This window comes from Acanthochromis polyacanthus, chromosome 18 (assembly GCF_021347895.1).
Source record: "Acanthochromis polyacanthus isolate Apoly-LR-REF ecotype Palm Island chromosome 18, KAUST_Apoly_ChrSc, whole genome shotgun sequence".
In the NCBI taxonomy this organism is placed as follows: domain Eukaryota; kingdom Metazoa; phylum Chordata; class Actinopteri; family Pomacentridae; genus Acanthochromis; species Acanthochromis polyacanthus.
This window is the reverse complement of record NC_067130.1, coordinates 25,180,772-25,195,746: the sequence shown is the minus strand read 5'-3', so window position 1 is coordinate 25,195,746 and position 14,975 is coordinate 25,180,772. Positions and strand designations below refer to the sequence as shown.

At 39.1% G+C, this 14,975-nt stretch overlaps 1 protein-coding gene across 1 annotated transcript in view; it reads left to right on the top strand.

Moving 5' to 3' along the window:
• The window catches only part of slc27a6 (solute carrier family 27 member 6), a 32,379-nt gene that overhangs the window by 2,790 nt on the left and 14,614 nt on the right, over positions 1–14,975 (top strand). Inside the window, exons 2-4 of the mRNA XM_022213417.2 lie at positions 2,505–2,714; positions 7,653–7,811; positions 14,631–14,755. Of these exons, the coding sequence (XP_022069109.2) occupies positions 2,505–2,714; positions 7,653–7,811; positions 14,631–14,755 (494 nt within the window). The remainder of the gene's footprint in view (positions 1–2,504; positions 2,715–7,652; positions 7,812–14,630; positions 14,756–14,975) is intronic.

Sequence of the window (14,975 nt, the reverse complement as noted above, 5' to 3'; positions counted from 1 at the left end):
ACAACACCCACATTACTGCTGATGCTGCACCAAGCTGCCGGTCCAGGTTCACACGTTCTTCAAAATGCTCTTTCCACCACCTGCCACCTGACAAAGTTCCCAGTCCAGCAGTCCAGCAGTCCCCCCCCACACACACACACACACCCCACACACACACACACACACACACACACACACATACACACACACACACAAACAACTGTACACAGCCTGGGCAAATCCCTGCCTCCCCTTCCTGAGGTGTCGAACGGTTTACCGGAACTTCCTGAAGGCCAACCTAAAGTCAGACAGCCACCTGGCCATTAAGTAAACTAATTTGGTTTAGCATGATTTCATTATTTTTCGACAGCCTTCTTAAGGCTTGATCATGGTGACTGAGTAACAACCTGATGGAGCTGCAGGGGAGCAAGCACCAAATCAAAGCCAAGCTCTGTATCAGCTTGGTTCTTTTCTGTCCAGACCATACTGTTGCGATAGGTCTGGGAACCCAGCTGCTGACACAGGAGATTAAGCAGAGACAGATGGAAAAATTGCAAAAATTGTACTTAATAAAGGACTGCAACAGAAACCAATATAGAATGAGGAAACTAAAATGAGGGGAAAAAACGTAACAGGGTAAGCCAGACTTAATTAAGAAAAGGGCAAAATTAAAAAAAACAAGGAAAAACTTTAAACTAACAAAAGAGGAGAAATATGAATGAACTAATGATACTGCACACACTTTGGCTTTGTTACAATATCCTGTATACTACAGTCTCCAAATGTCTTGCCAAGTCACTGTTGTTTTCAAACTGAGCTGTGAGCTGGGTTTAGTCCAGTGTTGTTCTGACTGATCACTGTGAGAGTCAACTCTGAAAAGTTCATAGCTTTCTAATATTCTAAAAAGCTGCGAGCACAATGTTTTAGTACCTTTCTGATGTCCACAGGAATGATACAATATCAGTGTTAGTGGAAACATATTCAACTTTCACCCATTTTTTCCTGGAAGAATCTGGTTTATACAGTTAATAGGATTCACCATGCTGCAGCCATGTGACAGGATGACAGATCATTGCTCAACTACACAAGCATGATATTGATCAGGGACACTGTCCTAAATGCAACCCCAATACAGCAGAAGAAGAATTCATGGAATAGTTAGAACAGCCGTCAGAGTCATGAGAGTAGATACGGTGCCACATACAGGCACTGAAACCAAGCAAAAATACTGAACTTTTTGTTGAGTCATTCTTCATGTTTGTAATAGTTATTAGGGTAAAGTGGCATCTTAGTCAAGAGAACAGAATGAATTTTAACAGACAAACATTTAGAACAAAAACTGAGCTCACTGGATTTAGGTGGGCTTGGCAAGATCAGAAAAAAGAAATGTATTTGTTGAACTCGGGTCACAAGTTGCTGAGTAAACATGTTGTAGAGGTAGGACAGTGATTCTCAAACTTTTTACGCTGTCTTGTATTCCAACACTCTTTTTCAGCTTCAAATCACAGCAGAGTTAATTTATCTTAAATCATCAGGAGGCTTCTTCTCAGCTAGCTGTGATTTGCGTCAAGCTTTTTATTCATAAGCCATGGATATAGTCTGAAGTTTTCACTGTTGTTTTCCATCATGCCATTGATGTACAAATTGGAATACTGGACAAGTACATCAAATAGACTTTGATTATTGGTGGGTTGAAAATGCATACTTTCAGCTTTAATTCAATGGCTTTAACAATAGCATTGCATTAATTGTTTTGGAATTATAGCCTTTAATCTTTTTTGTTTTTGTTGTTACAGAAGTCCTACATTCTTTTACTTCTTATTATTCTACCACAAGTTAATCTTGATTAGATCTGTCCAAACAATCGTGTTTCAGCACTTGGCAGGCTGTTATAGATGTTTTCTAGCAGAGTCTAATTTGATCTTTATTCCTTCGGTGTTACCTGTGATTTGCACGTTGAGATAAAATCTTTATATTTATATTTATGAAAGTGTCTCTTGGTTGTAGACTTTGACAATGATGCTCCTTTTTCATTAGGAGTGCTCTCGACTTTGCTAGATGCTGTGAAAGATTTTTCTTCATCTAGGACAGAATTCTGCAGTCCTCCACTTTAGCTCTCTTCCTTTTTCACCAGGCCCTTTATTGCTGCTGAGCTCACCATTGCATTCCTTCTTTTCAGGAGTGTACCATATTATTGACATGGCATCTGAAAATTTTTCTTATCTCACTAATATGTCTGTTTTGTTTTTGCACATGTACTGACACCTCTTTGGACTGCATTTTGGGAGAATATTTGTCTTCCAGCAAGACAATCATCCGAAGCATACAACCAAAGCCAAACTGTAAAATATTGCCTTACTATTTTTTTGTAAATTCCTAAAGAAAAAAAATCAATTACTTGTGGTGACTTAGATGATTTTTTCCCCTTAGTGTCTATGATAGATATGATAATCAGAGAAAAGCAGATGGCTTAGAACGGGAAGTTAAATTACAAACTATTACTCTTTATCTACTCTGTCTCCCAGATTTAGCGGAATGTCTTGATGGCACCCTAACCAGCCTGTTGGAGGACAACATTCAGGTGTGGACCATGAAGAGCCAGAGTGAGCACACACACATGCACACCTTGTTGGATAAGCTTGATGCTGCATCTGACCAGCTTGTACCAGCAGCATTGCATGTCACCACCTCCCTGAAATCTCCCACCCTCTACATCTTCACCTCTGGAACAACTGGTGAGTCTGTGTTTTTCTTTAGTCATAGAAACTGTCCCGAGTGTTTTGAGGAAAAATGAATAGAGAATGTTATAAGTCATGAAAAGATTTGCCCCTCTTTTGCTTTTTAAAATATTAAACTCAAAATGTCTAAAAATAAACCAGTCATGTAGGCCAAGGGTTTTTCATGGCTTTAGGAAGAAGCAGGCAGTGCAGGCAAAATTTTTACCACTGTGTGTGAAAGCATGTGCCAGAGTGAGCCAGATGTTGTTGCAAGTCAGACAAGAGGTAAGTAAGAATGTTGAGCGTGTTCGTTTTTGAGATAGAAGACAAACTACTTCTTTCCAAGCTGTTTATTTTCTAATATCAGTGTCTCAAAAGAATCTTGTACAAGGACCTTTTCTGTTTGGAACAGCCTCCCAGAAAAGGATAAAATAGACCCTTTAATGACCAGCGTCACGAATGACGTCACAGCTTTAGCTGGAGGCAAAAGAGGAGCCCGCGGCCGTGACCGAAAGGCGAAAGACTGAGGGACTAGGCTCTATCAACTTTTCTAAAATGTCGTCCTGCTGTGTTTTTGGATGCCAGAATAGGAGGAATGACATTGGCGAACGCAAATTAAAGTTTTATAGGATTCCACCGAACACTCGTGCTCAGAGGGAACGAAGTTGTGGTTAAATGCACTGAGGCGAAAAGACTGGACAGAGACGATGAGCTGCAGTCAATTCCAGCCATTTTCAGTACAAAAAATCGCTGATATTCTATTTTTAAATAAAAAATATTGAATTGAATTCAATTCAGTTCAGCTTTATTCCAGACACTGGGTCCAAATACACACACCATAAGAACAAGGACACAACAAGACACAGAAAAAAATACAATCAAAAACAATAACCCGTTAAATATGACGAGAAATACAGGGACGCGCATCACGAGGTGCATTTCCTTGAAAACGACCGATTCGTGGATTATATGGGAGACGCCAGTGTTTACAAACAGTGACGTCACGAAGTCACGTGATTACCATGCTGGTTGGCAAGAGGAACCAGAGGAACAATGGCTGATGATAACAATGCGAACTATCCTTCCGTGAAATTGTCCGATTATGCTCAATCCTTATCACCTGAGGCCCGACAAATATACGTGAGTAAGCTGAGATATGAGGGAAACGGTAAAACCTTGCCAGATCCCTACAATTTGAAGACTGGGCGGGTTGACGATCCTTCATTGTGGCCGGACATTTCCTTCACCGACATTTATTTTTAATTGATTGACACCGCTGTTCACCCACCCAAAAATATATAATTATGAATTAAAAATAATATATCTTCTGTTAATCTTCAACAAGATGTCAAAGAAACGTCAAGAAGTTGCTGTATTTTTTGTCTGTAGTATGGCTTCTATGTAACAGTAACAGACCCACAGCATTGGTGATCGAAAATAGGACAATTCTAAAAAACGATCGCGAGACGCATACAGAAACAAATATGGTTACAAATAGGAGGCTGCTGGCTTAAGGAGATGTTATTGAATATGCTTCATTTGTCTTTAGTACACTTTCATCGCCTAAAAAGCAATCGGTAACACATGACAACACTGAACCAAACTGAAAGTGTAGAGATCGCTTCACGCGAAGGATGCAACACTAAATCAATATCTTTTGGTAAATAAGCTCAAAGTTGGACATACTAAACATGGTAAACTGTTGAATAGTTTACCTGAAGAAAAGTGGGAGCCACAAACACGATCTCTGCTGCTTACTGGGGTACAATTTTTCCTGTTGATGGCTGAAGCCACCGCCATCTTCTCTCTCCTGACATCGGTATTCGGTGAAATTTCAAGCCTGATCCCTTCTCAAAATGCTTCGTACAACCAACAACTACACACGCTATTACCATTGTGGTAAATACATGTGCAATTTCATTCATGAAAAGCGATAACTTCACGTATTTGTTTCAAACCCGATACTGTTCTCGTAGCAAGCCATTATGTTACTGCTGGTTCTTGCCAACCAGTAGCAGTCTTGTACCACGTGACCATACAGCCCGATCTCACGAGGATTCGTGAAACTGTTACGTAAATTTTTGTTTCGGTTTCGTGCGCACCAACACGATTTCGTCATGTTTTTCGTGCCGCTCACCACGAAATGCGCACCAATGTATTTTAAACGGCGGACTTTTCGTGCCACCCAGAACGTATTTCAAACGAATGTGTGTATTATATTTTTAATGTAAAACCATGGCGAATCCAACGCTATATTTTGCATGACATCGTCCCTAACCATAACCCTAACCATAACCTAACCATAACCTAACCATAACCCGGTGGTACACTTACCAATTTGCATAGGAATTTAAAGAATGTCCGGCGGCCGGCGGCCGCAAACGCGATCACACAAGCAGTATACGCCGATGGACAGCTTAGATCGTCATGAATCCGCTGGTATAAACCACTTTCAGCTGTGATTACCACAGCGGGTTTCGTTGTGAGCAACACGAAAAACATTTCGTGGTGAGCGGCACGAAAAACATGACGAAATCGTGTTGGTGCGCACGAAAAAGAAACAAAAAATTTACGTAACAGTTTCACGAATCCCCGTGAGACCGTGTTGGACCATAGCAAATGACGACACGCTGGCATCTCCCATACAGACTTCAAGACATGTTTTGGACAAAATAGCTTACTGGCTTGTTTCATCTGGATGTCCAAGGTTGGATTATGGCCGTTTTTTTGTGGAATATTTTCATCTGTGTGTAATAATGAACCCGGAAATGTGAGTCGCGCTGTGTACGTTAAAGCCGTGTACAGAGAAAGAATGGATGGATATTCGTTGTTTGTCGGACAAATGTGTTTATATTACCCGCTGTGGTAATCACATCTGAAAGTGGTTTATACCGGCGGATTCATGAGAATCTAAGCTTTCCATCGACGTATAGTGTTTATATAATCGCGTTTGCAGCCTTCGGACATTCTTTAAATTTCTATGCAAATTAGTAAGTGTACCGCCGATGGTACACTGAAGTTTAACGGGTTAAAAATGCTCGAGTTTGCAGCGCAAACTCCCAGCACAAACTATATACTCCCAGTCCCGCTTGACTTCTCGCTCCGCTTTTGCCTCCAGCATAAGCCCCGCCCACAAAAAAAGTCACAATGTTTGTAAACAAATAAAGGGTCTATAAAGTGTGAACACAACATTTTATTCAGTGTAGTAATATGTGATTGGTTATAGAACACAAACATATAATTCACCAGTGTCTCATACGTGCACCAAATCCAGACATCTGTGCCCACATTAGTTTGCAAGAAAATGCAGCAATTCCTTGTGTACACCATACTTACTCCTTGTCATCGAGTGAGTGATGCATTCTGTGTTCAGGACACAAGAAGACCCTGATTTTGCTTATGATTTTGCTTTGTTGTCACACAAACATTGACGCATGCAGGAGAAAACATAATGACTTTACAATTTTGCTCCAAAAAAAATATGTAAAATCAACTGGGTGAAGGCCGAGGTCATGACCCTCAATGCCAAGAATCCAGCACCAATCACAGTGAAGGAAGAGAACTTGCCGGAGATAGACAGCCATGTGTTTGGGCTTTGGTGTTTGACTTTTGCCATTAATTAAGATACAGCTACATTCAGTGCAGCATGAACAATGTCTTGAGGACACCACAGGACAGCACTGATACTAAGCTGAGACTATACCAGAGTATTGTTCTGTTCATCCTCTTTCTGTTCACAGAAACACTCTAATGGTGGGATAATATTGCTCTATGTATGCTAAATGTGTAAATATATGTCTGCTAGTGCATTTGGACAGCAATTGCTTTAATGGTAATGTCATGAATAAAAATGTTATATAAACTGTGATTTGGAACGGAAAAAGAGACCTGTGCACACAGGTTGTGTTGGTACACAAGATAGCTTAAAAAGTTTGAGAATCAATGTTCTACTCTAGAACATGTTTACTCAGCAACTTGTAGCCTGAGCTCAACAAATACACTTTTTTTTCTGACCTCGCCAAGCCCACTTAAATCCAGTGAGCTCAGTTTTTGTTCGAAAATGTTTGTCTGTTAAAATTCATTCATTTGGCAGGGAGCTCTGTTCTCTTGACTAAGAAGCCACTTAATCGTAACTATCACAATTGTGACAGGCTTCATTTTTAAGAAATTCATAAGGAATATCTCCGTTGGGATCATTGTGGAAGAAATTCACTTTGTTAAATGGTTGTATTTATATAGCGCTTTTATCCAAAGCGCTTTACATGATATATCACATTTACCCATTCACACACACACTGATGGTGGAAGCTGCCATGTAAGGCGCTAACCACAACCCATCAGGAGCAATTAGGGGTTAGGTATCTTGCTCAGGGACACCTCGACATGAGCACGACAGGCCGAGGATTGAACCAGCAACCTTCTAGTTACGAGACGGCCACTCTACCCACTGAGCCATGCTGCCCCCCACTTTGTTAATTTTAAAAAAAAATCTATTTTACATTCAGAATATTATATGACAATATTTTTAATGATTGGGATATTTCATTATAATATATAACTTCTTGTGTGTTTCTGTTAATTTTTTGCACAACAGAAAGCATCTTTTTGAATTCAAATGCTGAACAAGAACTAAAATATAGCAACTAAAAAATGACATATTTTGCCATTTTATAAATGTGCGGTCTAATTATTATTCATAAAAACTTAAGACGTCATAACTTTCATCAAAATGGTCAGGTCTCAAGACTGTCCTCAAGAACAACCACATCACTATCATAATATTAATATATGACTACAAATGAAATGCAGTGTTGCTTGTTATTGTGTTGCATTGTTGTAGAGGTAGTGCATGGCTAGTGTAACACTTCACTTGAATGGAAAGAGAGTATGAAATTTTCATATTGCAACTTAATGTTATGTGATATTTTATTTATTTATTTATTTTTTAATCCACAGGGCTTCCAAAGGCTGCAGTCATCACTCACCTTCAGAGCTTAAAAGCAGCAGCAGGTCTTTGGGCGTTTGGGGCAACTGAAGATGATGTCGTTTACATACCGCTGCCTCTGTACCACAGTGCAGCATCCCTGATTGGTATAGGAGGAACCATACACTTAGGTATTTGAACTACAATGTATTTTTTTTTATTAACAGTGACTAAGTTTAATATAATTTCAATACAGAGCATGAAATTCTTGTCACTACAGGCTTTTACACACAACTCATACATACATACCCCAATATTAAGTCTTCTTTCAGCAGCAGCAGCAGCAGCAGCTCATTTGCATTTTAAATAACCTTACTCACCATTTGTGGACTTCAGCATGCCTTTCACATAGTTTTGTCTTTCATTACCACTATTTGCACATGGCCATTTTCAAAATCCCCTTCACTATAGGAAAGAACTGCAAATCATGCCAAAGGGAGGTCTACTTGGCTCTTTTTGTGAGTTAGTCATTTTAATATAAATGCTTGACTCTCTGCATGCAAATGGTGTGAAAATGTGAAGACAAGGTTCACCCTGGACAGATCATTCATCAGTCTATCACAGGGCTTCACAGAGAAAGATAAACAACTAAGCACACTCACATTTACACCTACAGACAATTGAGAATCTTCAGTTAACCATAGCATGTCTTTGGACATGCATGTAGAGCAGCAAGAAACAGACTGGTGAAACATTAGTGTAGGCTTCATGTAATTCAGTCTTTGTACCTTTATTCATATATGGTGGTCTGGTGATAGCAGAGACACAGTCTTTTGCATGGGTACTCGGTAATTATAATGCAATGTAATAATAGAGTACATCTAAGAAGATTGTAGATAAGTTCTCTCACAATTTTTTTTGTCATATTTGTAGTTTAAAAAATGTAAAATTAAAACTTGAAATATATATTCAAATTTTTCCAGAAGGCCCTTGTTGTCCTAGCTGGCATACTCACAGAAAATTATTATCCCTAAGTAGAAAAATCACTCAAACTGGATATAGAGCACAGAGGGAGAAAGCAAAAGGAGGTTAATATAACAAATATAGTCATTATATACTGCTAAAAAAAATTAAAGGAACACTTTTTAATCTAAGTATTCCATCAAATTAGTGAAACGTGGGATACTGATCTGGTCAAGTAAGTAACTGAGGGGCTTTTTAGTCAGTTTCAGCTGATTTGGTGTTCATAAAATTAACAACAGATGCACTGGAGGGGTAACAATGAGACAACCCCCAAAACAGGAATGAGTTTACAGGTGAAGGCCACTGACATTTTTTTCTTTCCTAATGTTTTCAGACTGTTTTTCACTAGTTTTGCATTTGGCTAGGGTAAGTGTCACTTCTGGTAGCATGAGGCGATACCTGGTCCTCAACCGATCAGCAGGACAGGTATCTGCTCCTTTGTTCATGGAGGAACAGGATGAGCACTGCAATAGCTCTACAAAATGACCTCCAGCAGACCACTGGTGTGAATGTCTCTGGTCAAACAGTCAGAAAGAAATGTAATGAGAGTGGTCTGAGAGCCCAGCGTCCTCTAGTGCCCGCTGTGCTCGCTGACTGGCACCGTGGAGCTCGGCTGGAATTTGCCATAGAACACAGGAATTTGCAAGTCCACCACTGGTGCCCTGTGCTTTTCACAGATGAGAGCAGGTTCATCCTGAGCGCATGTGACAGGCATGAAAGGGTCTGGAGAAGCCGTGGAGAACGATATGCTGAATGTAACATTGTTCAGCATGACCGGTTTGGTGGTGGGTCAGTGATGGTGTGGGGAGGCATATCCATGGAGCGACGCACAGACCTCTACAGGCTGGACAATGGCATTCTGACTGCCATTAGGTATCAGGATGAAATCCTTTGACCCATTGTCAGACCCTACATTGGTGCAGTGGTCCTGGATTCCTTGTGGTGCACGACAATGCCCAGTCTTATGTGGTAAGAGAACTCATGCAGTTCCTGGAGGATGAAGGAACTGATACCATTAGCTGGCCCCCATGCTCACCTGACCTGAATCCAATAGAACACCTTTGGAACATTATGCTTTGTTCCATCTGACACCATCAGGTTGCTCCTCAGACTGTCCAGGAGCTCAGTGATGCCCTGGTCCAGTTCTGGGAGGAGATACCCCAGGACACCATCTGTCGTCTCATTCAGAGCTTGTCTCGGCATCGTCAGTCATGCATACAAGCACATGGAGGCCATACAAACTACTGAATACCATTTTGAGTTGCTGCCAAGGAATTTCAGCAAGATGGACTAGCCTGCCACATCAGTATTTCACTTTGATTTTGGGGTGTCTTGAATTTAGCCCTCCTGGGGGGTTGATAATTTTCATTCCCATCAAACAATGTGGCACTTTTCATTCCTAACACATTATCCAGTCCATATCAATGCTAATATCCAGTTGGTTTTTTCCCTGCATTAAAATATGATGTATTTTAAAAGTGTTCCTTTAATTTTTTTGAGCAGTGTATATATATATATATATATATATATATATATATATATACACACACGTGGACAAAATTGTTGGTACCCCTCAGTTAAAGAAGGAAAAACCCACAATTCTCACTGAAATCACTTGAAACTCACAAAAGTAACAATAAATAAAAATTTATTGAAAATTAAATGATCAAAATCAGCCATCACTTTTGAATTGTTGATTAACATAATTATTTAAAAAAACAAACTAATGAAATAGGGCTGGACAAAAATGATGGTACCCACAACTTAATATTTTGTTGCACAACCTTTTGAGGCAATCACTGCAATTAAACGATTTCTGTATTTGTCAATGAGCATTCTGCAGCTGTCAACAGGTATTTTGGCCCACTCCTCATGAGCAAACAGCTCCAGTTGTCTCAGGTTTGATGGGTGTCTTCTCCAAATGGCATGTTTCAGCTCCTTCCACATATGTTCAATGGGATTCAGATCTGGGCTCATAGAAGGCCACTTTAGAATAGTCCAACGCTTTTCTCTCAGCCATTCTTGGGTGTTTTTGGCTGTGTGTTTTGGATGGTTGTCCTGTTGGAAGACCCATGACCTGCGACTGAGACCAAGCTTTCTGACACTAGGCAGCACATTTCTCTCCAGAATGCCTTGATAGTCTTCAGATTTCATCGTACCTTGCACACTTTCAAGACACCCTGTGCCAGATGCAGCAAAGCAGCCCCAAAACATTACTGAGCCTCCTCCATGTTTCACCGTAGGGACAGTGTTCTTTTCTTCGTATGCTTGGTTTTTGAGTCTATGAACATAGAGTTGATGTGCCTTACCAAAAAGCTCCAGTTTGGTCTCATCTGTCCAAAGGACATTCTCCCAGAAGCTTTGTGGCTTGTCAACATGCATTTTTGCAAATTCCAGTCTCGCTTTTTATGAGTTTTTTTCAGCAGTGGTGTCCTCCTTGGTCGTCTCCCATGAAGTCCACTTTGGCTCAAACAACGACGAATGGTGCGATCTGACACTGATGTACCTTGGCCTTGGAGTTCACCTTTAATTTCTTTGGAGGTTGCTCTGGGCTCTCTGGATACAATTCCAACGATCCGTCTCTTCAATTTGTCATCAATTTTCCTCTTGCGGCCACGTCCAGGGAGGTTGGCTACTGTCCCGTGGGTCTTGAACTTCTGAATAATATGAGCCACTGTTGTCACAGGAACTTCAAGCTGTTTAGAGATGGTCTTATAGCCTTTACCTTTAAGATGTTTGTCTATAATTTTTTTTTCGGATGTCCTGGGACAATTCTCTCCTTCGCTTTCTGTTGTCCATGTTCAGTGTGGTACACACCTTTTCACCAAACAGCAGGGTGACTACTTGTCTCCCTTTAAATAGGCAGACTGACTGATTATGAGTTTGGAAACACCTGTGATGTCAATTAAATGACACACCTGAGTTAATCATGTCACTCTGGTCAAATAGTTTTCAATCTTTTATAGAGGTACCATCATTTTTGTCCAGGCCTGTTTCATTAGTTTGTTTTTTTAAATAATTATGTTAATCAACAATTCAAAAGTAATGGCTGTTTTTGATTATTTAATTTTCAATAAATTTTTATTTATTGTTACTTTTGTGAGTTTCAAGTGATTTCAGTGAGAATTGTGGGTTTTTCCTTCTTTAACTGAGGGGTACCAACAATTTTGTCCACGTGTGTATATATATATATATATATATATATATATATATAATCAATCTCATTAGATACTGATTGAATTTTCAAATGATCTATTATAATCTTGTAAAAAAAAAGTTTCTTCATTGCATGGATGTAACCCATCAACATACTTTTACTCATTATATGATTACAGTTCTGTGTTAGATACAGAGAAGCAATTCTATTAGCAAAATTGTACTCAGGACTACACACAGTGTAACTGCCAAACTATGTGACCCATTTGAGGACCTGCTGTTTCACTTCAACAAGCAGCTTAATTAGAGGCCTCACAGCAGGAAGTTGAAACTGAAGACTATGAAGAATATTAATATTGTTTTCACATCATTGTTACTGTGCTCTCCCTTCATAGAAAAATCCCATCAGAGCCTTCACATTTATGTTTAGATAGCATATGAGTATGGTGGAGTGTTTTGACAGCCTAATTAGCATAAGTATAACAATAATGATGCAAATGTGAAAAAGGATTTCAGAAAAGCAACAAATTTTAATCTGTGATCCTATTAAAGACTCATTGGTTTGTGCATCTGGTCCAACTTTTTCCAAAGCTGACAGTTAAATGTCCTTCACTGGTAGAGATCAGCATGTAGAGAAGTTGTGCAAATCAGCCTTGGTAAGGTGGATGTCCTTATAGTTGTAGATGTTGAAATATGTTGAACCTTGTACACATTTTTTTTTATATCTAACCTTTAGACTCAACACACATGGCTAGTGGTCCTGTATTTATTTAGCGAAGTTCACACCTCCCAACCTTAACCATCTGTAGGGACAGAAAAGGGCTATCACAAAATTAGAGTTGTTGATGTGCCTTAAACTAAAAAGGATTACAAATGTGTTTCAAAAAGTTTAAATATTGAGCATTGGGCAGTTCAACAAAAAAAAAATCTATAAATGGATATTATTTAGCTCTGCTCCTTTTCTACATCGAAGTGGGCCCCCTTCTAAGGTCATTTAGTGTAACAGTTAGATGCTCAAAGGAATCATTGGAGCTGGTTAATCAGTGAGCTGTTAACAAGTCTGTCATATACAAATCATGGAATGTGCATGACGTCCATGGCAGGACACCACAGAAGAAACTTCTCATAGACTTATGTTTATATTTAAACTCATCAAAGCACATAGTCTGTATCATTGAGCTGTATCAGACATACTAAATGTGTTTTGTTCCTCTGTAGTCATATCAAATGTCTATTGTGAAGGTTTATGAAATGAATCAGTATTAAAAAAAAAACATACTTTGAGACCACTTTTGACCCATCGCCCCAACTTTAGATTGAAGGTAAACAAAGTCTATTGAACTGTCCCTGAACTTTTACCATAAGATAACACTGTTATTTGCTGTGTTCTTGCTACTTACAGTAGATTAGTTGTGTAGGCCAAAGAGGATACCACACTTGACAATTTGTCCCGAAGTTTTTGTAAGGCACAGTCTGTTCTGTTTAAAGTACATGAGTAAACTCACATTTCCACCTTTTTTGTTTGCGGGGTGAGTGCACCCTTTCAGAGAGGTCAGTACATTTGTTCCATCTTAGCTGCTGCCATTTTGTTGGGCACAAGTCCCTAGGGCTGAAAACATGTATTTGGCTTGAAGTGTTCTCTTGAAAAAATTGTTGTGTTTCTTTTTTGGCAAGATGCACGTCACATAGTTGATATAACCAGCTGTAGAAAAGGCAGGTGCACTGTGGCCCATGACCTGAAGAGGCCAATGGAATAACTGTAACTTTTACTCCCCCTCTGAATAAGGGAACTCCGGTCTCACATGGTTACATTTACAAATGTGTGTGTGATTGTGATTTTGTATGGATCTTGCACACAAAAAAATTTGTAAAAACAACTTACACTGGGGCTCATCAGTCCTCCATGGTCTGTTTCAATGGACAACACCCTTATGTGATGTCTGCTGGAGTGTCTGCCTTGTGATTTTGGTACCAGAACTGCTCAGACTTATCAGAATGGTCTTGGTTTTGATCCTTGGACTTTTGTTGGCCTCCTGCACTACCATTTTTGCCACTGCAGAGATCACATTTGGTTTCCTACTGTGCCCTTGGACTAATCTCACTATGTTATATATATATATTTTATTATTCTTTTCACTGTGGCCACTGGCATGTGAAAACATTTGGATATAGCTTTTCCTTGTCTTCTGACCAAAGGCAGTGCACAACAGGAGGTATTGACTATGCTTTTTGGCTTTAGCCATGACTTGCATTTGACTAGTAACTGAGTAGAGAACTACTGCATCAACTATTCTCGATGTATAATGTATTGGAAGGCTTTTGTTATACAGTAGAAATTACCAGGAGTATTTGGAATGCTATGGAAGCTGCACTTTGTAAGAGATGTGCAACATTTTAGAATTATTTGGATGTAACATTTTCCATGAAAATTTATATCAAAAAACAGAAATGATTACATTTTTTTTCCATTTAAATCACCAAGCCAATGTCTCACTGTCTTTTGTCACTTGCTTATATAATTTCCATTCAGAGGGCACCTGTTTGTCAAACAGATATTACTGTAAATCCAAAATTTGACATGGCTATAAATAATTGTGGGGTTTACTGTATGTACTAGTGTACTAACATAATACTCCACGGTACTACTTGTTAAAGTACACTGGTTGCCTCTGTTATCACAAATTTCAAAAATATACAATACTTTGTATATGGAAATAAATGTCAGTCACCAGATATGATTTATTAATATTCATAAATGTACAGAGTAAATATACCTAGCGAGATTTTTGTCCTTTAACTGTGAGTTTAATGATTTTTTTTTCTGTTTGTAGGAGCAACCTGCATCTTAAAGAAGAAATTCTCAGCTTCCCAGTTCTGGAATGATTGCAGAACGCATAATGTGACTATTTTCCAGTACATTGGTGAACTCTGCAGATACCTCTGCAACCAGCCTAAGGTAATCATATATGTGTGTAGTAATGACTATATCATCATACCTATCTCTGAATAGATTGTTGGCAGCATAAAAACTGTTTATCTCTCACACAGTGTGTTATAAAATGATCAGAAATTGGAAATTCTAATCTTGTACTGCACCCCAAAAGAAAAATATACCCTTTAAAGTACTTTCTATTTTACTATGAAGCAAATTTGAAACATTAGTATCTTGCATATAT